Below are 27,047 nucleotides of genomic sequence, written 5' to 3'. Positions count from 1 at the left end.
ATTTCACTTTCAGAGTTTTCATCATTAGTGTACAGGAATGCAAGAGATTTCTGTGCATTAATTTTGTATCCTGCTACTTTACCAAATTCATTGATTAGCTCTAGTAGTTTTCTGGTAGCATCTTTAGGATTCTCTATGTATAGTATCATGCCATCTGCAAACAGTGACAGCTTTACTTCTCTTTTTCCGATTTGGATTCCTTTTATTTCTTTTTCTTCTCTGATTGCTGTGGCTAAAACTTCCAAAACTATGTTGACTAATAGTGGTGAGAGTGGGCAACCTTGTCTTGTTCCTGATCTTGGTGGAAATGGTTTCAGTTTTTCACCATTGAGGATGATGTTGGCAGTGGGTTTGTCATATGTGGCCTTTATTATGTTGAGGTAAGTTCCCTCTCTGTCTACTTTCTGGAGGGTTTTTATCATAAATGGGTGTTGAATTTTGTCGAAAGCTTTCTCTGCATCTATTGAGATGATCATATGGTTTTTCTCCTTCAGTTTGTTAATATGGTGTATCACATTGATTGATTTGCATATATTGAAGAATCCTTGCATTCCTGGGATAAACCCCACTTGATCATGTTGTATGATCCTTTTAATGTGCTGTTGGATTCTGTTTGCCAGTATTTTGTTGAGGATTTTTGCATCAATGTTCATCAGTGATACTGGCCTGTAGTTTTCTTTCTTTGTGACATCTTTGTCTGGTTTGGTATGAGGGTGATGGTGGCCTCATAGAATGAGTTTGGGAGTGTTCCTCCCTCTGCTATATTTTGGAAGAGTTTGAGAAAGAGAGGTGTTAGCTCTTCTCTAAATGTTTGATAGAATTTGCCTGTGAAGCCATCTGGCCTTGGGCTTTTGTTTGTTGGAAGATTTTTAATCACAGTTTCAATTTCTTTGCTTGTGATTGGTCTGTTCATATTTTCTATTTCTTTCTGGTTCAGTCTCGGAAGGTTGTGCATTTCTAAGAATTTATCCATTTCTTCCAGGTTGTCCATTTTATTGGCATATGGTTGCTTGTAGTAATCTCTCATGATCCTTTGTATTTCTGCAGTGTCAGTTGTTACTTCTTTTTGATTTCTATATTTATTGATTTGAGTCTTCTCCCTTTTTTTCTTGATGAGTCTGGCTAATGGTTTATCAATTTTGTTTATCTTCTCAAAGAACCAGCTTTTAGTTTTATTGATTTTTGCTATAGTTTCCTTCATTTCTTTTTCATTTATTTCTGATCTGATCTTTATGATTTCTTTCTGGCTCTCCTTCTGTGGCTTTCTTTTATTCCACCCTCATAGATCTTTTGGCTTCATCTTCAACGTCATTAGCTAGATGGCTACAGCACTTCCAGAGGAAAAAGGTGCAGATGAAGGTGGAGACCACCTTTTCCTTGTGTCTCTTTTTTTTTTTTTTAATAGCTGTCCTAGTGGGTGTGAAGTGGTAACTCATTGTGATTTTGATTTGCATTTCCCTAATGACTGATGATGTTGAACATCTTTTCATGTGATTGCAGGTACCATTTATATATCTTTTCTGAGAAATGTCTATTCAAGTTCTTTGCTCATTTAAAAAAAAATTTTTTTTAATAAATTTATTTATTTATGGCTGTGTTGGGTCTTCGTTGATGGCCACAGGCTTTCTCTAGTTGCAGAGAGCAAGGGCTACTCTTCACTGAAGTGCATGGGCTTCTCATTGCAGTGGCTTCTCTTGTTGTGGAGCACAGGCTCTAGGCGTGCAGACTCAGTAGTTGTGGCACACGGGCTTACTTGCTTCACGGCATGTGGGATCTTCCCGGACCAGGGATCGAACCCATGTCCCCAGCACTGGCAGGCAGATTCTTAACCACTGTGCCACAAGGGAAGTCCCTAAATTTATTTTTTATTGAAGTATAGTTGAATTACAATGTTGTGTTAATAACAGCAAAGTGACTCAGTTATACATATATATACATTTTTTTCATATTCTTTTTCATTATGGTTTATCACAGGATATTGATATTCCTTATGCTATACAGTAAGGTCCTTTGCCCATTATTTTTTAATTTTTAAAAATTTTTTGGCCACACTGTGCGTCTTGCGGGATCTTAGTTCCCTGACCAAGGATTGACCCCAGGCCCCTGCAGTGAAGGTGAGGAGTGTTAATGACTGGACTGCCAGGGAATTCCCTCCTTGTGTCTCTTTTTAAAAGTGAGAAAAATCTTTGCAAAAGCCACCCCCCCCCATCGCAAAAAAAAAATACATTTTCTTTTATTTCTCATGCACTTTGCCAAACCAATCATTAACGAGATGAATGAGATTCCCATTATTACTTAAGGGGTTAAATGGAGACTAGGATGTCATCACCATGATGATCACCACAGTTCTGTTGATCTCTTTGTTTTTCAGAGCTAATGCCTTTTTTATCCCTTTACTATGATTTTAATATTTTGGGACAGAGGAGATAAATGTGTTCAATCCCTCTGCCCCATTTAACAGTAAATTCTTCAGCCACTTTCTTGCACATACCTGTACTCCTAGCTCACTTTCTTTTATTTTTCTTTCTTTTTGTTATGAAAATTTCCCCATGTACAGAAAAATAGAATAGTATAATGAACACCTGCATACCTAGTTTTAACAGTTTTAATATTTTGCCACTGTGTTGACTTCATCTACATTCTTTTTCGTTTTTTATAAATTTATTTATTTTTTTTATTTTTGGCTGCATTGGGTTTTCGTTGCTGCACACGTGCTCTCTCTAGTTGCAGCGAGCGGGGGCTACTCTTTGTTGTGGTGCGCGGGCTTCTCATTGTGGTGGCTTCTCTTGTTGCAGAGCACGGGCTCTAGGCGCACGGGCTTCAGTAGTTGTGGCACGCAGGCTCTAGAGCACAGGCTCAGTAGTTGGGGCACACAGGCTTAGTTGCTCTGCGGCATGTGGGATCTTCCTGGACCAGGGCTCGAACCCGTGTCCCCTGCATTGGCAGGTGGATTCTTAACCACTGTGCCACCAGGGAAGCCCCATCTACATTTTTTGATCTGTTTTGAAGTAAATTGCAGATATCTTGGCATTTCACCCTCAATTTTCAAATGCATCTTTGGAAAGTAAAGGTCTTCTCCTTTATAACTATGATACTAGTATCACACAACAAAATCCGGCTTTTATCTCCCGCAGTATAGGGAGGTCCTAATATGGTGGGGAAAGCTTCAAAAAGAGTCTACCAGAAAGTATGGGAACAACTTAAATGTCCATCAATAGAGTAGTTAAATAAGTTACAATATGTCCATACTATGGAATACTATACTGGGGAATATTAAAATGATGATAGATTTCTATACATGGAAAGATTTCTGCAACATCACTAAGTTAAAAAAAAAAAGCATAATAGTATGTACAATGTGATCCAGTTCTTACGCTACTAAATGTAAAATAGATAGCTGGTGGGAAGCAGCCGCATAGCACAGGGAGATCAGCTCGGTGCTTTGTGACCACCTAGAGGGGTGGGATAGGGAGGGTGGGAGGGAGGGAGATGTAAGAGGGAGGAGATATGGGGATATATGTATATGTATAGCTGATTCACTTTGTTATAAACAGAAACTAACACACCATTGTAAAGCAATTATACTCCAATAAAGATGTTTTAAAAAAATGCATGTGCCTGTTCGCACAGTAAAGAGGTCTGGAAGGATACAAATCAAAATGGAAGTAACACTTGATCTTGAGTGGCAGGTTTACGAATGCTGTTTTCTTTCTTTATATGTTTTGATGTTATCAAAATTGGTTTACCGTTTGGGTCTTCAGCTGTAAACAGGCAACAGTGCTGTTGTCCCTTCTGACACAGGAGAGTAGGGAATGCACCTGGGAGTTGTGTTTTCCGGACTATAGACTTTTAACATGTAGAATGAATGGCATCTTTGTTTTCATAAGGTTGGAAAGTGATAGTCAATAATAAATTATCATACCAACAGAGTTGGTATAATTACACGGGAAAACTACCTGTTGCCTTGTTTGTGGCGTTTTATGGGGTTTTTTTATTTGTAGCATTGTATGCATACATGAAATTTACTATTTTAATTTCTAAGTGTACAGTTTAGTGGCATTAAGTACATTCATGTTGTGGTGCAACCATCACCACCAGCCGTTTCCAGAACTTTTTCATCATCCAGTACTGGAGCTCTGTACCATTAAATACTAACTCCCTGTTCCCAGCGCCTCGTGACCACTGTTCTACTTTTTGTCCCTGTGAATTTGACTACTCTAGGTACCTCGTACAAGCGGTGTCATACAGTAATTGTCCTTTGTGACGGGCTTAGTTCACTTAGCATCATGCCCCCAAGGTTCATCCATGTTGTAGCAGATGTCAGAATTTCCTTTCTTTTCTTTGTTTTTTTTAAATGAACATTTATTTATTTACTTATTTTTGGCTGTGTTGGGTCTTTGTTGCTGCGCGCGGGCTTTCTCTAGTTGCAGCAAGTGGGGGCTACTCTTCATTGCGGTGCGCGGGCTTCTCATTGCAGTGGCTTCTCTTGTTGTGGAGCATGGGCTTTAGGCGCACGGGCTTCAGTAGTTGTGGCTTGTGGGCTCAGTAGTTGTGGCTCATGGGCTCTAGAGTGCAGGCTCAGTAATTGTGGCGCATGGGCTTAGTTGCTCTGTGGCATATGGGATCTTCCCGGACCAGGGATTGAACCCTTGTCCCCTGCATTGGCAGGTGGATTCTTAACCACTGCACCACCAGGGAAGTCCAGAATTTCCTTTCTTTTTAAGACTTAATATTCCATTGTGTGGATATATGGTATGGTAACAATTTCATAAAGCCATAGTCTAGTATCTGTTTGTAGAGCTGTCTTGTTTATCCATTCATCTGTTGATGGACATTGGGGTTGTTTCTACCTTTGTGGCTTTGTTTTTACACGACTCTGCTTTGGGGATCTGGTTTGAACTCAGGAATCTGACACCTAGAAAGATTTCAAAACAACAAAGAATCCAGGGTGAAAATGAGGGAGAAGGGAGATGCATGAGTAAAAGCTGCTTGGTGTTACTTGAAGGGGCAGCTTTCAAAGCAGAACACAGAAAACCTTTTTGTTTATTTATTTATTATTATTTTTTTAAGATCCTGATTTTTTTTTCTCCAAATCTTCTTTTTCACCCAATCTTTCTCCCTGGTCAATCACCTCATGAAAGTGGAGAGCAGTAAAAACAACTAACAACTAGCTTTGACCGTTCTTCTAACTCTTCTCCTGAGGGGTATGTTTCGTTTTGCTCTTTGCTGCTCAGGAAGCATTAGTGCCACGTCTTACTGTGACTGATGCTGCTTTTCTATAAGCTTAGCCATAATTGAGATGAGATCTGGTGGATTGTTTATACGCATAGAATTCATTCATTCCTTCATTGAGAAGCATATTTCTTCAACGCCTACTGTTGAGTCAGTCATGCCAGCCTGTGGGTCTAGAGGCTTGTCAAAAATTAAACGGAAACAATCATCCTCAGAAGACACAATTAAACTGCATGTGGTTTGATATATTAAGAAACAGGCTTGGCTGTGGGGAAAGGAACTTGTGGCCCCGTGGCTGGGACAAACCATTTTTTCATGTCGGTATGGTAACAATTTCATAAAGCCATCGTTTAGTAGCTGTGTGTGTAGGGCTGTCTTTTGTCATCACTGATATTTTGTTGATTGATTTGAACTTATTTATCTGGTTGATCTTCCCATCAGGTCCACTTTCAAAGAGAAGCAACTGCAGGGCAAGTACAAATTACTTACATGCAAATGAATGAATAGTTGTAAGTGAATTCTAGAAGATTAGTTTTAAGTTAAATTAACTCTTTGTCACATTGGCTTCTACTTTTGTAGTTTCTGTTCCTCTTACACTGTTGGAGTTGTCCCTGATGCCCAAATTCAAGCAGGGTAGAGCCTCAGCTCCAACCTGTAGAGAGCTGGTCGCTGCTCACCCTCTCAGCCTGAATTTTCCCCTTGTGCAGATTTGCCATTGATTCGCCTTCCTTAATGTATCTGGAAGGCTGACTGGTCTGCCTTCCGAGCTCCATGAAACTGGGTGGATCTTGTTCCCTCGGAAAAGTTGATTCTGTTTGCTCTCTCTTGCCCTTAGACCATCATCTGCAAATAGCATAAGCAGCAGTACATCTTCAAATCACAGTGGCTACACTCCGGAACCCCCTCTACCCCCAGTTGGAGGTGACCTCGCCAGCCGACTGTCAAGTGATGAAGGGGAGATGGACGGAGCCGACGAATCCGAGAAGTTATTAGACTGTCATTTCTCCACCCACCACCCCAGACCTCTTGCGGTAGGCCTTCTTCTGTTTCCATCCAGGCGTTGTTTCCCCCCGTGCTTTGCAGTATTTAGGTGACTGTGTCCTACAATGGCATCTTTCCTAAGGAGAGGCCTCCGGGACAGTGTTTTACGAAAGGGCTTCCCCTGAGGTTGAATGATTACCTTAGAAATCCCCTCTGAAAATCACAGAAGGAAAGGTAAGGGCTCCCAGCTGATTTTAATCCTTTAAACATCTGAGTATTTGTGGTCCACCTGGAAGCGATAATGCTTGGGAAACGGTGTTTATAGAAGAGCACGGGGAACTGACCTTCCTGCCTTGCCCGTCCACGGGGAGCCTCTGATTTCAAGAGTTAGTCTAGCTCACCTGCCTTGGAAACTGTCTCTGAGCAGTGTTCCAGGTGCCAGTCCTGGCTGGTTTGCTCCCCTGTTGGTTCTGAGTTTTATTGTTATTAGTAGGTGTGACGATATGGCACCAGAACTGAGTGTGTGTGTGTGTGTGTGTGTGTGTGTGTGTGTGTGTGTGTGTGCAGGAAAGAAGGAAGCATTTCATGTCCGCGTGATTGTTGATTAACGAAAAGGTCAGTTTCTTCCCAGTTCCTTGAAAGAATCCACTTTAACAATTCAGAAGGTCATGGAAATCGAGGTGGGTGGTATAAGGAGGCATGAGCTGGAGGCTTGTTTGTGTTTGCCCTACGAGCACTTAAGAAGGGACTGCCTGGTGCTTCCATCACAGAGTCGAATTCAGGGAGGCTGGGAACGTTGGACCCCACAGCCGGTTTGCTCTGTTCCCAGCTTCAGCCCTGCAAGATTGGCTTTGACTGTCCCAAGATGGCATGAACTGTGTAGGTGAAATCAACCGTGCATCACGATAGAGTGAGTCCCTCCTCCCTTCTATCAGCGTGATGAATGAAGGCCAAATTCACTTCCTGTTTCTGGGGAGGACGGTGACCTGTACTTCACCAACAGCCTGAGACTTTGCCTCTTGGCTAGTACAAAAATAGGGGCAGTCAGGAATGCTTCTGACGGCCAGTAATAGAAAACAACTCATACAGTGTGTGCACTTCGGTCATTTACTTGTCTCATATAACAAGGAGTCTAGAGGTGAGAGTTCCCAGGCTTGGTTCAGCATCTCCTCAATGTCCTGCTGCTGAGGGAGAATCTCTGTAACCCTCTTTGCCTTTCACGCACAGTCTGGATGTGTCAGCTCGAGCTCCAATATCACATCCTCACCCAGTAGCACTCTACAAAGCGGGGAAAGGGACAAACAGAAAGGGAGTCTGCTTCTAAGATGCTATCTTATGTCATTTCTTAGGGAAGAAAAATCTTCCTATGAGCACCCCCAGCAGACCTTCCCTTCCATCAACCAGAAGTAGGTCATGTGCCCAGCCCTATACCAATCAGTGGCAGAGAAGGATAGGATTGTAGTAGCACAGAATGAAACCTGCCGTGATTTCATCCCAGAGTTCTGGGAAGAGACCTACCTTCCCTGCTCACTGTGTGGTTCTGTTAGCAAGGAAAAGGCAGGGAGAGCTGGGGGGGGGGGGGGTTGGGGGCGGGTAGCAGTTGATGAACTTGGCAACCAGTAGGGTCTGCCATAGTGGCCAGTGCAGCGAGGATCTACAGCCCTACCTGGGGCATCATAGGCGACCAAGGACAGGAGCCTCTGGGGCACTGAGCGTTGCATGTGTGTTGAATTAGAGACATAGGTAGCACAGACAGTAAGAGGCCTCCAGCTTCCAAGTCTGAAAGGGAGACAGGGCTGTCTACCAGAAGGCCAGACTCTGGAGCACATCAAGATCTTTGTCCAAATGACAAGCTGCCAGGCTACAGTGGCTTAGCTCAGCTCAGAGCCTGGCAGATTTGTGTGCCCTTCATGTTTTGCTGATTTAAATGGAAAGGCCATGGATTCGTTTCTTTGCTTTGTCCTTTCTCTCACGGCCAACTGATACATTAAATCAATTTTTGTAATGAACACTTGTTCAGGGTGTCTTTAGCAAGGAGATGAAAGAAGAAAAGATGTCTGGACCTGGACCGGCTCCCACATGCTGCTGGGGACCGGCTTCCACGTGGGAGAACTCCCTTTGTACGTTTTAGTACTTGGCCAGTAAGCCCTTAATGTGCGGAAAAGAATTTTTCATCAGGAGTACCAGATTTGATGGGAGGCAAGATTTTAGGGTAACCCCACCCCAAACATAAGCAGAAACAAAACAAAGGGAAGGTCTTGCGTTTCCTCCTAAGAACTGTTCCAAAGGCTGGTTCCAGGAAGGATTTGTGGAATGAGTGCCAACCCAGCACTGTGTCTGGGATGGAGGCCAGGGAGCTGCTGGGAGAGGCCTGGGGGAGGGGGAAAAACGCAGTTGAGTTATAGAGTCATATTTGCAGACTCGCTTGAGCTCTGACCAGGCAAATGTCACCTCCTCAGAAGCCGCTTCTTACCTGTCTGTCTGCTGGCCTGGTTGTCCTAACATCATCATTAAATGACGTTTATCAAACATCTAACTGCTCATATTTCAGCCCCGTGTTTTAAGTGTGATAGTTCGTTCTGAACACTTTGTAGGACCTTATCTCTGTAATCCATCCTTTAGCCTAAATCTCTTCTCATATTGAGAAGAGAATGGGGTCCCTGACCTTTATACGTTTATAATCATCAAGACAGGCACAGAAGCATGCAATATAATGTAATACAGCCACCTAGCGATTCCCAGGTGGGAAAGTAATGAAGTATGTGTAGGTGTCTGTGGGAGTTCAGAGCGGCAGCGTGAGTCAGATAAAGGTCGCTGGAAAGGAGAGTCTTAATTAGGGCCCTGAGGGAGGGGAGAATTGCACTTGGCCAAGAGAAGAGGGGAGGAGACGGGCAGGCCGAGGGGGCAGCAGAAGCGTGGGCGCAGAGGCAGTGATGTGTCCCAGGGCAGCCTGGACGCGCCGATGGGAGAGGAGATGAGGCAGCACCAGGAGAGGAGGGAGTTCAGCCCAGCTGGGAGGGAGCCGGCTCCGCTGACAACAGGTAGGAACGGTATGACCCACTGGCAGGAGAAGCTCAGGACCAGCCGTTTCCATTACCGTGATGGGAAGCAGAGAACCACCGTCTTCCTTGAGAAGATGACAGCTGTGACAAGCCCGTGGTGCTGACACACTACCCGGCTACTGGTTGCTGTTGGTGTGGGTTTGGTTTGGTTTGGTTTTTCAACCTAAAATGCTGGCTCAATTCCAGGTATAGAGAAGGTAGCCCTCAATGCTACAGAAGACCGAATGTCACTATTGTTGAGTCATCCTGTGAGGTTCTGCAGAAAATCTAGGAGCTCAAACTGAAGCACCACAGAAATATTTTTGGCTTCGGTACTATTTTGCTTCTTTATTTTGAGGAAAACTGTACCCCTGTGTGTTTTTATGCAAATGTTATTTTTCTGTGTAGAGCTTATATTAGCTTATTAACCTGTAATCAAAATTAAAATCGTTTTTGTTTTCCCCCTCGCAGTTTTGCTCATTTGGGAGTCGCCTCATGGGCCGAGGGTACTATGTGTTTGATAGAAGATGGGACCGTTTTCGATTCGCACTAAACTCCATGGTAGAAAAACACTTGAATTCACAGATGTGGAAGTAAGTGAGCGGTTTTTGTGCAATATGAGATCTGAGCTGCTCCACAACTATCTGAACCCCAGCTTTCTAAATGAATGTCACTAGTTGGTTTTTGTTTGGTTGGTTGGTTGGTTTTTTGCGGTACGCGGGCCTCTCACTGTTGTGGCCTCGCCCGTTGCGGAGCACAGCCTCTGGACGCGCAGGCTCAGGGCCATGGCTCACGGGCCCAGCCGCTCCGCGGCATGTGGGATCCTCCCGGACCGGGGCACGAACCCGCGTCCCCTGCATCGGCAGGTGGACTCTCAACCACTGCGCCACCAGGGAAGCCCACTAGTTGGTTTTTTATTGAACAAAATGATTCTGAAATCAGGGTTCGTGATTAATTCTTAAATGTCAGCCCCTCTTCTTGGTTGCCTATATTTTTCAGAGACAATGTGTGGTATGCTTTGTCTTCTTTGGAGATCCCTTTTGTGTTGGTAATCTTCTAAACTAAATGAAAAGGGATTAGATAAGACCTCGTTTATTTAACAGTGTTAAAGGGCCTTTTTGCTATGACTAAGACCATCTAAGGATATTAAGAATATGCTTCAGTTTGTAATGTTAATGCTACAGTGTCAATACTAAACATTTCCTAACGGTTATGGACCAACTTGTAATTGTTTAATGTCCTGTGCAAAAGTATGTACCGCAACCAACAGGGCAGATCAGGGGCCATGTTGCCAAGTTGGTTAAGCTTGTCTTTGGCCCTTCCCACCTCCCTATAGGACTCTCTCCTCACCTCTATGCATACTTCTCTCTACCCTAAACCCAGCTTATGTCCCATTTCTCTATGGTCCTTTTATTCTCCAACACCTCTCGATGTATTTGCATTTTAATAGATTCATGAAAAGGGGAAAAGCCTTCTTGACTTAGGGAAATGCTGTTGTACAGGAAGACGGGGCTAGACCCTCTCAAACCATAGCACGTAAGGAGCTGCCATTCCGGCCACTTGGTAATGCCAGGCCAACGCCCTGGCTACCTCCAGCCCCCAGTCCTGCAAAGGTGAGCTTTTGAGATCTCATAATCCACAGAATCATGGATTCCTCAGCTCTAAGCCCAGATGGTCCAGGAGAGCCAACACTAAGCCCCTCACCCTGCCCAGTGAAGCCCAGGAAAGGCCAGGAAGGCATTCCTGAGAAATAGGGTAGGATGGGAACAGAATTCAAAAGCTCCCCTCTCCCAGGCAATGATGGCATCCCAGCGCCTATTCACCACGATGCCCAAAGAGCTTCCAGAACTTCTAGAAGTAAGCCCCACGGTGCCTGCAGTAAGCGCTCATAGCGGACTTAGGACGACACATTGACACTTCCTGTGAAGTAGGAAAGGGCCACAAGAGAAGCTTGTCATTTCTTCTCCCTTAAGTGACTGCCCAGTGTGTCTCAAAGGCACCCCGATATCTACCTGTGTCCTTTCTAAGCAGCACCCGATGGGGTGCGTGCGGGGTTACTGTGTTCTCGGTGTTTGGTGACTTATCCCTCTGCGCGGGTCCCCCAGCACAGCAGCCAGCGCCGGTGACTCTGCAGCTCTGTGCTCTCCTGTGTTGTGGAAGTATAAATCCCGGGCACGTGGAAGGAATGTGTTGATCTGTATTTCGCTGCCTGGTGTCCTGTCAGCTCAAGTCCATATTCCTTTCCTCCTCAGGCACAGAAACCCGAGCCACAGGGCATCAGGTCCCTCCCCCCTTTTCAGGACTTGTCTAACCAATCTGCTGTCACTGAGCAACATTGGGGCTGCCTGGGTGTCAACTCTGGAGAGCGTAGCACCCCGCTGCCCTCTCAACCTCACTGCCCAAACCCCAGGCCCCGACGGGCCCGAACCTGGAGGGATGGCAGCCGATGGGGGCGTGGAAGACATTAGGAAGAAAAGGAACGGCCAAGACTCTTTTTTCTTTAACAAGCATTTAACTCTGCATCAGGAGACGCCAACACAGTATTCTCTTTCAGCCAGGTCAGCATCTGGATCTCCATGCCAGCTGTCAGGGGAGGATGGGCACTGTAATTTATTCGCATCTGTGGGCTTTTGTATGGGACTTCCCTAGGCCAGCGTGCAAAGCTTCAGCTGGGACACAGCCCGCCAAGCTGAAATCCGCTGCCATTTGGCACCTGGAAGAGCACATTAACTGTCTAGCGTGGGGGGAAGGGGTCCCCGGAGACAGTGAACTGCCACATGCCCCTCTCCCTGCTGCTCCCCTACCCCTTCTCCCCTCCTGACTCTGCTGGCCATTAAGGATGAGTGGGGAGAGGAAGGAAAGAGGTAGAGAGTATGCAGAAAAAGAGCACCCACCCCAGTGCTGAGTGTCAGCCCGGGCACACTGAGGACTTCAGCTCTGCCGGTCAGCACAAGCTGAAACCTGAATGTGTACAAATAAAAGAAAATAACAAATCGGGACACTCAGAGTAGATCCCAGTTAAGGTCATCGATGGGGATCCTCTCTAAATGAGCCATCTGGTATTTGTAAATAACTTTTTATTACAAGGCACTGCCAAACCTCCGCCCATATGGACGCCTATCCGTAGTTTAGCTGGTACGGAACTTAAGTGAAGGAGAGACTTGAGTGGGATGCCTAGAGAATCCCAGGAGTCAGTAGCCAGCGGAGACGGTGCGGTGTGCTGACACCACACGCTCTGAGAAGTGGGCCCTGGTGCTGTTAGGAAGGGGTTGTGCAGTGGCAGACAGTTGTAAGGGCGTGTTTAGACCTTTCCGATCTGATTAATGGGAGTCCTTGCCTGGCATGCATAGTTATGTCGCTGCTGAGAAGTCACCTGCTCACCCATCCACCACCCACCCATCCATCCATTCATTCAGTCATTCATTCATTGCAACAAGTACCACTAATGGAGCCCCAGTTTAGCGTTGACAGGGATCTTTTACTCTCTTTAGGCTCGAGAGAAAATAGATTTTCAAACACCGTCACAGCCACAGTGGGTTTGGCAATGTTTTTCTCCTATATTTGATCTCCTGAGTCTGATGTTTTCAGGGACACTGCGCTTCTATATTCAAGGCTTCCTCTGGATTCCACCCTAGAGGTGGAAGCCATGGGCTTCAGCAAACTGCAGGCAGAAAACTGCATCCTCAAAGAGAGCAGGGCTAGGAGAGGCATTTCCTCCTCAGCGGGGCCTCTTCCCAGCGCTGCCTGCCTCACCCCGATGCTGCGGCTGGGAGGGTGGCCTCCAAGGAGAAAAGGGAGGCCCCATTTCACACCTGCCCGCCTTCAAGAGCTGTTTTCGAAGCTCTTGAACGAAGCAGAGCTCGTTCCTAATTTCTGGGGAGCCCAGCTACACGGAACGTGATTTCCAGCAGAAACAGGGAGTGGGGAGCAAGGTGAGAAACAGGAAAGAACCAGTTTGAAAATGTTCACCTGGCTCCTGAGGTCAGTATCCTTTCCTGAAAAGTCAGGGACATGGTGACCCGGAGGCCCCTGTGCCCCTCTCAGTCCCCAGAGTAGCAGCAACATGGCCCCAAGCCATGGTTTGGAAGTAGAAGCTGTTTCCAGCACACGTCAAAAGGCAGAGTTTGTGGGGAGGCCCCCAGAGTAACCCACCACCTGGGGCTGGCCCGGGCTCCACGGAGCGTGAGGCAGGGACCTTGCTCCCAGGTGCCCCCAGCTTTCAGGAAGACCTCCGCCCCGTTCAGATGCTCTCCTGCACTTATCTTCCGAGCAAGCTAGAAATTCCTGATCCCCTTCTCTGAATCCATGAGGGTCCCTGTACCCTTCCCCCTTCCTAACAGAGGGACAGGAAGACCTGCTGAAGGGCAGCCATACCCCAAAGATAGCTCCTGAGTGATCGCTGAGGCAGGGTGAGGTGAAGGGGGAAAAAAAACAGAGCCAACAGCCGGGAGCTGACGTGGAAGTGCCTCTCTACAGGGTAACCCAGAGGCTGCAGGCAGCGAGGGCAGGGGGACTCTGGCCTGTGAGGAGAGAGGTGACTCCCAGATCTCCTCCCCTCAAGAGCAGGGTGGAGAGGCGGGGCACAGGAGGGGTGGGAGGCCCTGAGGGGCAGGGGCTGCAGGGGCACAGGGGACGCTCTGGCTCACGTGTGCAGGTGGCCAAGCCCCGTCCTCACGCCTCTTACTTCAAGCCAGGACCTGAGTGTGAAATGACCCCTTCTCGTTAAAAATTACCTTTGTCACTGCCAGGGGAGAAAACAACAGAGGGGGATACTGCTGGGGAAGTTTCTATTCTAAATAACATTCGCCTTTTATTCATGAACCCAAATCAGCCATTATCCAGTAGCCAAGCATGGAGAAAAGGATCTGAAAACCTGAAAGTAATTAAAACTAGGTTGCTGGATGTTGCAATGGGGGGAACTATAGGGAAGGGCCATAATTCAGATTTTGCCATCCTTCGAGGCTTCATTTTCCATTGTCTGGTTCCGCCAGGGATTTCTCTGTAGCCCTGATGCTCACACTTAGTCGAGCTTCTGGAGCAATGCCAAACCTATTTCTCACTGTTTCTCTTTCACTCTTCTCTCATGTTTAGGAAGATCCCTCCTGCGGCAGATAGCCCCATGCCCTCGCCAGCAGCCCACATCACCACCCCTGTTCCAGCATCCGTTTTACAGCCTTTCAGCAACCCCAGTGCTGTGTATCTTCCTTCAGCTCCCATCAGCTCGAGACTCACCTCTTCTTACATAATGACATCAGCCATGCTCTCCAATGCAGCTTTTGTGACATCGCCGGACCCGAGCGCCCTCATGTCACACACCACAGCTTTCCCTCATGTGGCCGCAACCCTCAGCATCATGGACTCAACATTCAAGGCCCCATCTGCCGTGTCCCCGATACCAGCTGTCATCCCTTCCCCATCCCACAAGCCATCCAAAACCAAAACCAGCAAATCCTCAAAAGTCAAAGACCTGTCCGCCCGTAGTGACGAGTCTCCAAGTAACAAAAAGAGGAAGCCGCCGTCTTCGACTTCCGCCTCTCCCTCCGTATCCCTGCAGACATCCCTCTCCCCATTATCAGGGCCCCACAAAAAGAACTGTGTTTTGAATGCCAGTTCAGCTTTGAACTCCTATCAGGCAGCCCCTCCCTATAACAGTCTGTCTGTGCACAACTCAAACAACGGGGTGAGCCCACTCAGTGCCAAACTGGAGCCCTCAGGACGGACCTCGCTGCCCGGCGGCCCTACAGACTTAGTGAGACACATGGGCTCGGGGGGCGGCAGCAGTGACTCCTGTCCCCTCTCTGTGCCCTCCCTTGCAGGGGACCTCTCTCTGGCCTCACACAATGCCGTGTCTTCTCTGCCCCTCTCTTTTGACAAATCAGAAGGAAAAAAGCGTAAGAACTCAAGTTCTAGTAGCAAAGCCTGTAAAATCACTAAAATGCCTGGAATGAATAGCGTTCACAGAAAGAACCCACCCAGCCTTCTTGCACCGGTGCCCGATCCCGTTAACAGCACCTCCTCTCGGCAGGTAAGGGACCCGTCCTTCCAGGAGCCTTCTGGCACCGCCCGGGGATGGTGGGAGGGGGAGCAGGGCAGCGCCCCCCGCTTAGCTGTGTGGCCCAGGCAGGTGGCCCGGGCAGGTAACGCAAGCATGAGTCCCATCCTTGTTCTCCCCGTGGGCAATTCCACCCTCTGCTCTGAGAGCGATTTATCTAACAGATACTTTCTGCAGTGTCCACGCACTAGGCACTGTTCTGAGTCCTATATGAGCATCACCTCATTTAATCCTCACAACAACCCAGCGAGGCTGATGCAATTGTAATCACTTTACAGATGAGCAAACTGAGGCACAGAGAGGTTCTGAGTTCCATCACCTCACTCTATCGTATATCTGGAGTTCTGAGGACGATATCATTGAAGAGGTCTATTGCCAAGCAGTTTTATCTGATCTATTGGCATCCCCTTAGGAAGAACCTGAGGCCCAGCCAGGTTAAATGGTGACCTGGGTCCCACCTGGGGGGTGGGAGCGCATGTTTCTGGGGACTGTTCTTCTCACTTTACCAGGCTCCCTACTCCTAAGATAACCCTTTCCTTCCTAAAGTATCACTGCAGCTCACACCAACTGGCATAGAAGTGTTCAAGGCCACTGTACACAGAGGAGGGTGTACCGCGAGGGGAGCTGGGGGAATGGGAAATGATCCAGGAAGAACTCGTGTTTCTTTCCCTTGAGCCCTGTTCTCATCCTCAAGTCTAGTCTTCCTCTCGAGCTGGGAAGGCTGCTTAGGAAACCCTCCCACCTGACTGTGTGTAGAGGAGGGAGCAAAGGCGGGTAGGGGGCAGCCTGGGGTCCCTTTGAGCTGAGTCCAGCGGGAGGGACCTCCCAGGACAGCGTGCAGGGATGGTAGCAGCAGCCCCAGGCCGACAGCCACAGAATTCAGTGGGCCAGCCCTGTCTGGGGATGGGGACTTTGGAGACATGAGAGGCAGTTGTTTAAAAGATGTTTTCACGTTTTGCATCATCTCTGTGTGAGACTTGTTAAAACTTCATGAAGAGAACCTCTTGAGGGGGATTCACAAAACACAGGTAAACACACAAGAAACAGCAAGTCTGGATCTCAAGGGCCAGACAAGCTGCAGCCGAGGCCAAGGTTGTGGCAGTGGGGGATGGACATAGGTCCTCTCATCAGAGCCCAGGTACTCGCACACATCTGCAGTTCCAGGGGTGCAGAGGAGGGGACCAGCACCCAAAGCGTCCCCCAGAGACTAAACTACTGGTCGGTGCCACCTCCAGGTCTCAGGATGGAGGGCAGATCCAGGGCTTCCTAAACTTGAATGTGTACATGCATCACTGGAGGGTCTCAGTAAAATGCACATTCTGAGTCAGCAGGTCTGGGGTGGAGCCTGAGAGTCTGCATTTCTAACAGGCTCCAGGCGGTGCCACGGCACTGGTTTGCGGGCCACACCCTGAGCAGCAAGGCTATAGTGTCATCAGTTTTCGATGAAGTTCTAGCAGCTAACACTTCCTTATGGGATGGGCTCTGTTCCAAGCACTGGATATATTCATTTAATCTTCACCTGTTATTACCCCCATTTTACAGATGAGTAAACCGAGGCACAGGAAGGTTAAGCAATGTGCCCAAAGTCACACAGCGAGTAAACAATAGGTCTGGGATTTACACCCAAGTAATTTGGCTCTGGGGTCTGGGCTTTTCACCTCTGTGCCTCTGTATTGAGTAAATGTGCCACTGTTGATTCTTTGGTGTGCCAAGACCATATGAGATGTTTAGTAACCATGATGAATTAGTCAAAAACTGTGATGAAAGGAGCAGACAAGCCTCCTTCAGAGAGTGCTCATCAGGAGGGAAATCCAAAAGAGCTGATGAATTTAATAGCTGCCTTGGATCTAGTCAATACGGGTTCTCTAATGCAGCTGATACCTGGGTGCTTGTCACCAGGCCATTAAGAAAAGGCTTTGTCCAGGGTCACCAGGTGTTGGGGGAAGGCCTTTGGAATCTGTGCTGATTCTGTTAGGAGATTGGGAGAGGCATGGCATGAGATTGAGAAATTCAAGGTAAACGTGCTTTGAGGACTAACTGGGGATCTATTGAATTGTATCGGGTGGTGTAGGGCCAGAATTTGCCACAGAGATGTTAAACTGTACAAAAAACGAGACTGCAAACGTAAGGCAGACGTCTTTACGCGAAGGCGAGTTTAGGTAGAGGATGGGCTCGTCGTAGGAGCTGCCTCCGTAACGTACTCCGCCTCTGTAACGTACTCCAGCCCACCGCGAGCCCAGGTTCGATCACGAGAAAGGGGAGGAGCCCGACGGCCACGCCCCCTCGCCCCCAGTGCTGCGTCATAGGACCGGCCCGCTCAGGCTCCCACTGAAAGGGGCAGACTCATACCTCTTGCCATTTTACTTAAGAACAGCAAGGAGTGTGTCGGGAAAACTGACTCAGGAAAAGACGCAGGCATTTATTCCCAGCTGGTACAGGGGAGTCTGGGCTTGAGACGGGATGGGTCTGGGACTGCAGTCACAGGTGGAAAAGCTGGGCCTGCTCCCGGAAACTTGCAGTCTGCGCATCTGGGAAGCGGATTAAGATTTCCCCTCCATTCCACGTTCCCTGTGGGATGAGGGGGGCGTCATCAAGGCCCCCCTGAAACATACTTATTTTCTCTGCCGTTTAAGATGGAAACACGAGTTCCACACGACGGGAGGAGAGCCCTCGAGGTACCGTGCCGCCTCCCCCTTGCCCCTGGCGACTCTTGGTATCGGTGGGTCTCTCCCAAGCTGGCTCCCGTGTCTGAGTAGGGCTTCACTGGTGTCTTTCAGGTTGGGAAAAATAGCAGCCTAGCTTTGTCACAATCCAGTCCTTCAAGCATATCCAGCCCAGGACACAGCCGACAGGTAAGTTACTGGCGGGCAGAAGTCCATAGGCTCATTAGCAGGGTGGAAAGAATGTGGGCTTTGGGGTCAGACCCTGGTTCAAATCTCACGTCCAGTTAAGAAAATGGCTACCTGGCTTCTAACGCTAGGCCTTCTCGTAATTAGCTGTGTGCCCTTGGGCAAGTTACTTAATTTCTCTGTGCTTTAGTTTCCTCGCCTATAAGATGGGGGTCATTATGGCCCCTATCTCATAAGGCTTTTGTGAGGATTAAATTAATTTATAGACATAAAGCCCCTGCAAAATGCCTGAGACCTAACACAGGTATTAGCTTTTACTGTTAGCAGCTGTATGGTATTAGGCAGATCACTTCTCTGAGTCTCACTTTTTTCATTTCTTAAATGGCAGAATCGATGCCTACCTCCTAAGGTTATTATGAAAATTAAATAAGATGCTGTTGACTAAAGGGCTTTGCTCATGGCAGACACTGGTTAGCACTTTCTTGAGGCCTCTGGTGGGCTGTAGCTACCATTCAGGATGTGGTTTTCATGGTGGGGACTATTCAGGGTAGATTTAGGAGTTTTTATAAACTTGAGATGTGAAAACAGTACAGAAGTGATTTTCTCCAGTGGAGTGTGTGCACGTCTGGAGGAGGCCAGGGAGGGTAGGTGAGTAGGGTCGTGTGTGTTCTACATGATGGGAAAAAAAATACATATATGGCTGTTATGTTGTCTTAGAAGTGCCACAGGTTTCGTAGATACCAAATTACAGTGTTTGGGTGAAGGTTCTAGGGAACGGTTTTGTGTCCTCAGATCTCCACCACTTTGAATCACTGTGGACCATCTGTGCCAGAGCACCTGCAGCCCCTCCTCTGTGTAGGGTCGGGGAGGGAGGGCAATCTGCCTGTTTACGGCGGGCCTCCTGCACGGGTTGCTGGGTGCACCTGGAGACTCCACTTCGACCCTTAGCAGGCACGTGTGCAGTCGCCCACAACTCCAGGCACACCTGCTGGGAACCCACAACACTAGCCGTCAGCCTAAGTGAACGTAGCCATTTGTTGAGCCCTTCCTCTGTAGGCGCCGTGCTCTGCCCCTCACATACGTTACATACCTTTCAACCTTTTAACAACCTGGTCGGGTTGGGGACAAATTGGTTATCCTCGTTTTATAGATGAAGATGAAGGAACTTGAACCAAAACCTGTGTATCCAAAGCCTCTGTGCTTAACCCAGCACTATACTTTTTCCTTAGGTAATTCTCCATGCTGTCTGTGAGTTAGTTAGGAAAACATAGACTGAAAAACAAAAACAGAAAAAGATTAATTATCCCGGTCGTCCCTCCTGGAGAGGAGCTCCGTGAAGCCACAGGATTTGCCCCCTTGCTTTCCTTCACAGCTTGAATCTCTGTGCCTACCTTCCATTTACAGAGTTCTTTACTTCCATCACCTCATTTGCTCATCACAGCTGGCTTTTGCCAAATGCAGGAGGTGGGATGGTATCCTTTTCGTTATAGATGAGGAAACTGAGACTCCTTTCTTGAATTCTTGTGGGTAATCCCAAATGTATGTTTTGGAAACAAGCTTTTTCTTTTCTTTTCTTTCCTAGAAGACCACAAACAGAACGGGCAGGATAAGGACTCTTCCATAACAAGACTATGAAGCCACTTCCAAACCAATGCCTGGCCACGGGACCTCACCCCAGGAGGCCAAGGCCAGGGGAGGGAGGGGAGTGGGCAGTGGGGAAGAGTCTGTTTCCTGTGCCCTGCCTGTGGCTCTGGCCTTTCTTCTTCTTTTTTTAATTGACCAATTTTTAGTTTTGAGGAAAAAGAAAAAGGCAAAAAGAACGTGAATTTGAGATTTACAGAAAACAATACCAGTGTTTTGTTTCCGTTCTTTAACTTGCCACGTGTATACCTTCTTCCAAGTTTGGGGTCCCTCCTCTAGCTTCTGATGCTGCTACTGCATCATTTTGCTCCGGCCACAAGAGCAGACATTGTAGAATGTCCGTTCCTGGTTGGCATCGTCTGGAACTCTTGAACTTGAGCATGTGCAGTGCTCCTTTCCTTGCCCTCTCCCATCCTTCCCTTCTGTCCCCTCCTACCTGCCACTCTCTGGGTCCCCACTGACCATCAGAGGTACGGGCTCTCAAAAGCTCCCTCTAGACAGTGTGCTGCATCGGGGGGCGGTTACTGGGGAGCAGCCCATGTTTGGGGAGCAGAGAGCTGGAGGGTGGGCGAGTGCCCTCATCAGGTTTCTAGGACGCACCAGCACAGAGGAGGGAGATGCAAAGTTGAGAACAGCAGCCATTTAATGATGGGGCTTACTCAGTACCACTGTCCAGCTGTGCAGCTCGGAGAATATGTCCTGGGTTAGGGACAGGAGCAGGAATGGACCCGGGAGGTGGCAGGAAGAAGGGCCTGGGGGTAGGAGAAGATATCCTCAAAAGATGGTGGGAACTGGGTGACTGATCATCTGAGCGTGTTAGGAATCCATGCTGCAAAATCCCTTCCAGGGCACCATGTACAAGGGCGCAAAGCTGGGCGAGTCACAGGGGGAGGAATCCCAGGGAAAAGGGCACAAGACCTCAGGAAGCCACTCAGGAAGAGGCACAGTGCCCACCGCTGTGGAAGGTCTCAAGCTGCCCTCCGGGGCGCTGCCAGAGGAGAAAAAGCAGAACCGGAAGGAAAGGCCTGAGGGAAAGCTGCCATGGAGGGTTAATTGCCAAACAGCTGGTGATTGGTGAGAATAATTACTAGCATTGCCCAGCCACCTCCATGCCCTGGGCCAGAGGGCTCCGTGGACTCAGCACACCCATAGATCAGCTCATGCTAGGTTGTCAGAGGCCACCACTCCGATACAGCCAACCCAGGAAGGAGTGGTAAGACCACTGCTTATGGAGAAGAGCCATTTGGAAGATCCGGAAGGGAGAAGCTGGAGGCCTGCAGCTATAAAACTGTTCACACTGGAGTTTTGAAAGAAACCAATACCATAAGCTCTAATTGGGAATCATAGTCAAGAAAGGAATTCACCATATAAAATAAGTGTTCTGTGCTATGAATCATGTAACTTTGTATACAGTATAATGGCAGAGATACCAGGAGGTTTTGCTTCATCCCTAAGTCAGAAATGAATGCCAGTTTTGCAGCTGGACATAAACCCTCATCCCCACCCTGAAGTTTTCCTTTTCTTTCCCATTCCCCCCAAACCCAAGGATCAGACTACTGTTAAATTTCACCGTATGATTGGATTTTGCGAAGACGGGAGGCAGACGGAGTGATTTGCATCAATGGAATTGCACTGACAGTGTTTCTTAATAGGATTACTAAAATTTTTAATATAAAATGAAGATTTTTTTAAAAATCAGGAGTTGATATTAGGTACTAGGACATTAGTTCGGATGATTTCATTTTTATTTCTACAGTGTTAAAAGTGCACTTATATGCTGGTTTATTTCCATCTTGGGAAAAAGAGACTGCAAATTGAAGGGAAGATTGTTACTTTTTCTTTTTTTTTTTTAAAAAAGGTTAAGGCAGATTTTAAGACATAAATGTTTAAGAAATTATAAACAAGGTTAGACCCTTCGAAAAAAAAGTTTAGAAGATATTCTTAAAGTAAATTTTTATAGTGTTAATTTTGTAATAATTTATGTTTTACTATATTACAGAGCTAACTGACCAGAATAGTTTCAGAAACAATATGAAACTTAGGAAAGTTGAAGCAACGTTTATATTTTTAAAATGTTCTTTGAATTATGTTTTTATTGTACATTTCTTCAGACTGAAAAGTATGTACATATCTTTGTTATTTTTGCACAATTTTCGTCTTGTTCGGTTTTAGAAGTCTGGTTTTTTTTTATAATTTATTTTGAGTTGTAATACTTGCAGGAGTAAAAACAAAAAAAAATCTCAGCAACAAAATAACCCTCTGATTTATAAACTCTTACACTCAAAGAAGGAAAACAAAAGTTGAGAGATTAAGTGGCTGCTTCTGAGAAATAATGTCTCAACAGGGACTAAAGGAGCAATTCAATGGATTTTAAACGTTTTAGCTCTCTACATCTTGAATTGCAAGCTGGAATAAAGAGGCTCCCCACCGAATGCTGCTTACTTGGTGAAAGACTGGCTCTGACCAAGGTGAGGACATTTCTGGAAAACTGAGCAAAAAGGGAAAACCCACGGTGTTTCTTCCTTCACAGTCAACTACAGGTTTACTTTATAATGATGTATTCAGAACTCACAGCTTGAAAAATGGAATGCAAATAAAAGGTTTTCTTTCGGTTTGTTTGAATGGAGTTCAACTGGACCAGCCTATAAAGCATTATTAGGGGGATATCGTTTGGGTACTTCTGCACACCCCACCTAGCCCTCTCTCCCAGCCCCTTGACTGCACACACCCCCATCTGCCTGAAGATCTCGTGACTTGTCGCCAGCCATAGAGGCTCGAAAGCTCTGGTTGTTAAAGCGTAACACAATGCATAGACCTGTCAGCCATAAAAAAAAAAAAAAAAAAAAAAGCGACCTGGATAACTTGTATGCCTTCTTTTGTATCAATGTACCAATTGTAAATAATGCTGATCAACCTTTGTAGAGAATAGTTTATACAGCATATTCTATTATTGCTGATTCTCAGTGAACTCTTGTTTTAAAAAAGGAAAAAAAGAAATTTTCTATTTACACCTTCTATTTTGTTATGCTGTCGGCCCATGGCACTTTAACAAAACTCTGTGGGTTTTACGTAGCTGGTCAGTCATGGGGTATACTCAATAACTGTTGTTGCACAGACGAGAATTTGCACCTGCTCATTTGTCCTTTCCTACTACCGATTTTAGAACCTTTTCCAGAAGAATTTTGAAGAAAGCATGTCCAAACATTCTAAACAAATGCCACACTTGTGGAGTGGGTTTCTTTTCTACAATCCATATTTTGTAACACTAAGTATTTTCCTTCTTTGTGCTGCACCTTTATGTATTAGCACTATCAGATAGAATTCATTCCATGCCTGTGATATTGTAAGCAGAATAAATGTCTAAAGTAGGTGTAAATAGTAAATCCTATGGCTTACAGTTTTAAAAAGGAAAGAACAAACATGTATCTATTGATACTGCCGTGGTTCAGCACAAGGTCTGGAGACATTCTCCAGTGAGCGATTGTATTTTTTTTTTTTTTTTTGCTTTTTTTTTTGGTAACATGGCTTTGTAAATAAAATAATTTATATGTTTGTAAAAACAGTCTTCGGGTTTTCATAAAATTTAGATTGGGGGTATTGTTTTTTATTCTTTTGGGTGTATATGTCCTCACCAGACGAGCGTTCCTCCTAGAACCCACATTTAAGGTGTAGAAGAGAGTGAATTCATTCAACAGATGTTTATGGAGCATCCCATCTGTGGCTGCCCCTGAGCTAGGCACTCTGCTCAGTGATGAGAAACGTAGTCCCAGCTGCTTGCTGAAGGCACCCTGGTGGGGGAGACAGTACATAAATAAACACACGATCCAACGTGTGATTACAGATTGTGACAAATTCAATGGTAGAAAGAATTGAGTTCTGTGAGAGAAAATAACAGGAGAAAGTGACGTAAAATGGGTTGGGGGTTGTGATCAGGGAGCTCCCTCTGAGGAAGTAAGCTGAAGGCAGAAGGTGTTGGGGAGATAATCCCAGGCAGAGGTGGTCCATGGTGGGAAAAGCCTGCTAAGTTCTTGGAACCTAAGGAACATGCACTGTGGACAGAGCAGGGAAAGGGATGGACAGAAGGCATGGCAAGGTCACAGAAGGACTCCTAGAGTTTGGATTTTTGTGCTCAGTTCAGTGGGAGTCCTTCAAAGGGCTTTACATAGGGCATGGCGTGATGTGATCTGTTAAAAGATGTCTAGCTGCTGTGTGGAGAATCCATCGGAAGTTGTTGCAAGAGACCCAGTGAGACATAGTGTTCGTGTGGTCCCAGGATGGTGACAGTAGATCTGAAAAGAAGTGAGTAGAGTCAAGATCCATTTTACATACTAAATTGACAAGACTGGTTTAGGAATTGGATGTGAGAGTAGGAGAAAGAATGACTCCCAGGTTTCTGCTAGAGCAGTTGTATTAGGTGGAGATGCCATTTCTTCAGTTGTGGAAAACCAGAGGAAGAACAGGCTTTGGGGAAGGGGGGGTGGCAAAAGGAATGTTTCATGAAGATCAGAAGTTCTGTTTTGCACATGTATGTTTGCTCACGTGTGAGATCACTGTGAACTCTCTAAGCTGCTGTGTCAAGAAGGCATGGGATACACATGACTGGAGCTCTCAGCAGGTCTAAGTTGGAGGCATCAACTTGGGAATCTTTGTTATATGGATGATATTTAGAGCCACAGGTATGGATGTGATTACTAGAGAAGGTGGAGAAGACGAGCAGACATTTGGAGGTTAGGCAGAAGCAGAAAAGCTTGCAAAGAACTCCAAGAGGAAGCGTTCACAAAGAGAAAAGAGAACCCTATAGACAGTGCTTCCCTGGAAGCGAGGACTGTAAGATGCTTCAAGCAAGGAGAAGTCAGCTGAGTTAAGTACTGTTGCAGTATGGGAGAGAGATGGTACTTAGTCTGGGGTTCTGCAGCATGGAGGTCTTTCGTGACTGTTAACAATCTCCGAGGGCTGTCATAACAAATTGCCACAACTTGGTGGCTTAAAACAACGTAAATTCATTCTCTCAGGGTTCTGGTGCCCAGAAGTTCAAAAACAAGCAGGGCTGCACTTGCTCAAAGGCCGTGGAGGAGAATCCTTTCCTGCCTCTTCCGGTTTCTGGGGATGGCTCGTATTCCTTGGCTTGTAGACTCATCACTCCCATCTCTGCCACCTCCTTCACGTGGCCTTCTCTCCTGTTTCTCCTGGGTTTCAAGCCTCCCACGGCCTTTCTCTTATAAGGACTTAAGGCTCACCCTAAATCCTGGATTATATCCTCTCAGGATACTTAAGGTAGTTACATCTTTTTGCAGATAATTCATACTCGCAGGTTCTAAGGGTTACGACTTGGACACAGAGTGACCTTAGCGAAGCAGGTGTGTTGAAGTGGCAGGAGAGTGAAGGAAATTCAGTTGTGTAGACAAGTCTTAAGAAGGTTAGAAGGCACAATGGAGTGTTTGGATTTTGTTCCCTTTTGTTTCTTTTGTTTTTCAAGGGAGAAGGGTCCAGATCACGATTCATATGCTGGTGAGGGTGGGACAATAGGGGAGGGAGAGGTTGATGAGACAGGAGAAAGGGTGATTTTTTTTTTTAAAGGGAAGTTTTTGAGAAGGCAGGAGGGAGGTGAACTTGAACACATGTGGACGTATTGGCCTTTGTAGTGCAGAACAATCAACTGAGGCCTGTTAAAAATTTTAAGAGTTTATCTGCACAAAAATGGGATTCAAATCAGGCAGCCCCAAACCAGAAGTGGTTAGGAACTCCACCACCAGGAGCTGGGGTGAGACTTCTATAGAGAAAAGGTGGAAGCAAAGTAAGGTAGATATTGATTGGCTGTAGCTTAAAGCCTAGTTGGCTGTTTGTGATTGATTGTCCCCAGCATTTTGGATTTTGTAACCTTGAGACATTTACAGACTTAGATTCTGGTTTGCTTACATAGGCCTCTAGGGCATTAGAGCATCTCAGTCTAATGGCCTCTTTGTTTGACTAACTTAACAGTAGTCAGAAGGACACTTCCTCCAGGGAAATGGGGAAGAAAGAAGTCAGCTTGTAGATTCGCTGCTGAGAAGATGAGGGAATCCCCCATCTCATGGCTTCCATTTTCTCAGCGACTGTGGGGCAAGCTGGGTGTGCCTGAGAGCTCAGAGGAAGTTTGAGAAGAGTAGAGAAAGACTTAAGTACTTACTAATGAAACTGGATTGCCACACAGCATTGAGAGCACATTTGAGATTTGTGATCAAAGCACAGCCCTGGCATGGTGATGACAGCCTTGGGGAGTGGTTTGAGCACATCAAGGGTAGAGCAAGGCCACTTGGAGCCAACACTCTTGGGCAAACTTCAGCAAATTTCTTACCGTTTTGCCTCAGGCCTAACTGTAAATATTTTCACTATTGTACAGGGGAAAAAAAAAAAAAACAGAGGAAGCAGCTTTGAAGCTTGAGGAAGCTTCACAGAGGAAGCACATTGCACATAAACGTTTGTATAATTGGATTATCCATAGCCACAAAACGTCAGTGTGGCGCTTCTAGCAGCAAGGACATCATGTATCCCTTGGTTCTGAGCTTTGTCTGAGACTGGCTGTCCATCACTGTTCTGGCCTGGTGACTTCTAACTCCATTTTTTTTTTTTTTTTTTTTTTTTTTTTGCGGTACGCGGGCCTCTCACTGCTGTGGCCTCTCCCGTTGCGGAGCACAGCCTCCAGATGTGCAGGCTCAGCGGCCGTGGCTCACGGGCCCAGCCGCTCCGCGGCATGTAGGATCTTCCCAGACAGGGGCACGAACCCGTGTCCCCTGCATCGGCAGGCGGACTTTTGACCACTGCGCCACCAGGGAAGCCCTCTAACTCCATTTTGAAGGGAGCCTAGACATCCTATATTTTCCCAACCTGGAACTCTGAGAAGCCTCAAAATTAGTCATAGGCTTGGAGAATCAGTGTGAAAACTGGAAGTAATAATGAAGACCCTCTTCTGCAGGTGAGGAAACTGAGACACAGACAGGTCGAATGAGGTACCAAGAGCACACAGCTGGCTGACAGGCAAGCCTGTCCCCCCTTCAATCTGGTGCTCTGTCCATTCTATTTCCCTGCCTCCTGTAGAAATAAACTGCACCTACCGACTTTTCTTCCTAAGCCCCGTGGATATTTCCAGAAAGGTATTTTATAATTCTGTGTGCCTCCTAGCTGGTTGACTCAGGTCTCTAGAATTTAATTTTACAATACTTCAGTATTTTTCTCCTTTTGATTTTTCCACTAGGCAATAACTTCTTGCTTTCT

At 46.5% G+C, this 27,047-nt stretch overlaps 1 protein-coding gene across 8 annotated transcripts in view; it reads left to right on the top strand.

Annotated features, from left to right (window-relative positions):
* The window catches only part of ATXN7L1 (ataxin 7 like 1), a 242,090-nt gene extending 218,816 nt beyond the window's left edge, over positions 1 to 23,274 (top strand). For 2 of the 8 annotated variants that reach the window (XM_060304799.1, XM_060304802.1), the window contains 5 exons: positions 6,068 to 6,263; positions 9,726 to 9,847; positions 11,507 to 11,812; positions 14,346 to 15,279; positions 18,084 to 23,274. In XM_060304799.1, coding sequence (XP_060160782.1) covers positions 6,068 to 6,263; positions 9,726 to 9,847; positions 11,507 to 11,812; positions 14,346 to 15,279; positions 18,084 to 18,257 — 1,732 coding nt within the window. In that variant the 3' untranslated portion in view covers positions 18,258 to 23,274. Of the gene's footprint in view, positions 1 to 6,067; positions 6,264 to 9,725; positions 9,848 to 11,506; positions 11,813 to 14,345; positions 18,063 to 18,083 lie in introns of those variants that run through there. The other 6 variants (XM_030834347.2, XM_030834346.2, XM_030834356.2 and 3 more) reach the window with 6 other exon arrangements.
* The last annotated feature ends 3,773 nt before the right edge of the window (positions 23,275 to 27,047 follow it).

This window comes from Globicephala melas, chromosome 9 (assembly GCF_963455315.2).
Source record: "Globicephala melas chromosome 9, mGloMel1.2, whole genome shotgun sequence".
NCBI classification, from domain to species: Eukaryota; Metazoa; Chordata; class Mammalia; order Artiodactyla; family Delphinidae; genus Globicephala; species Globicephala melas.
Note: the sequence above shows the minus strand (reverse complement) of the source record. Positions and strands in the feature narration are given on the sequence as shown.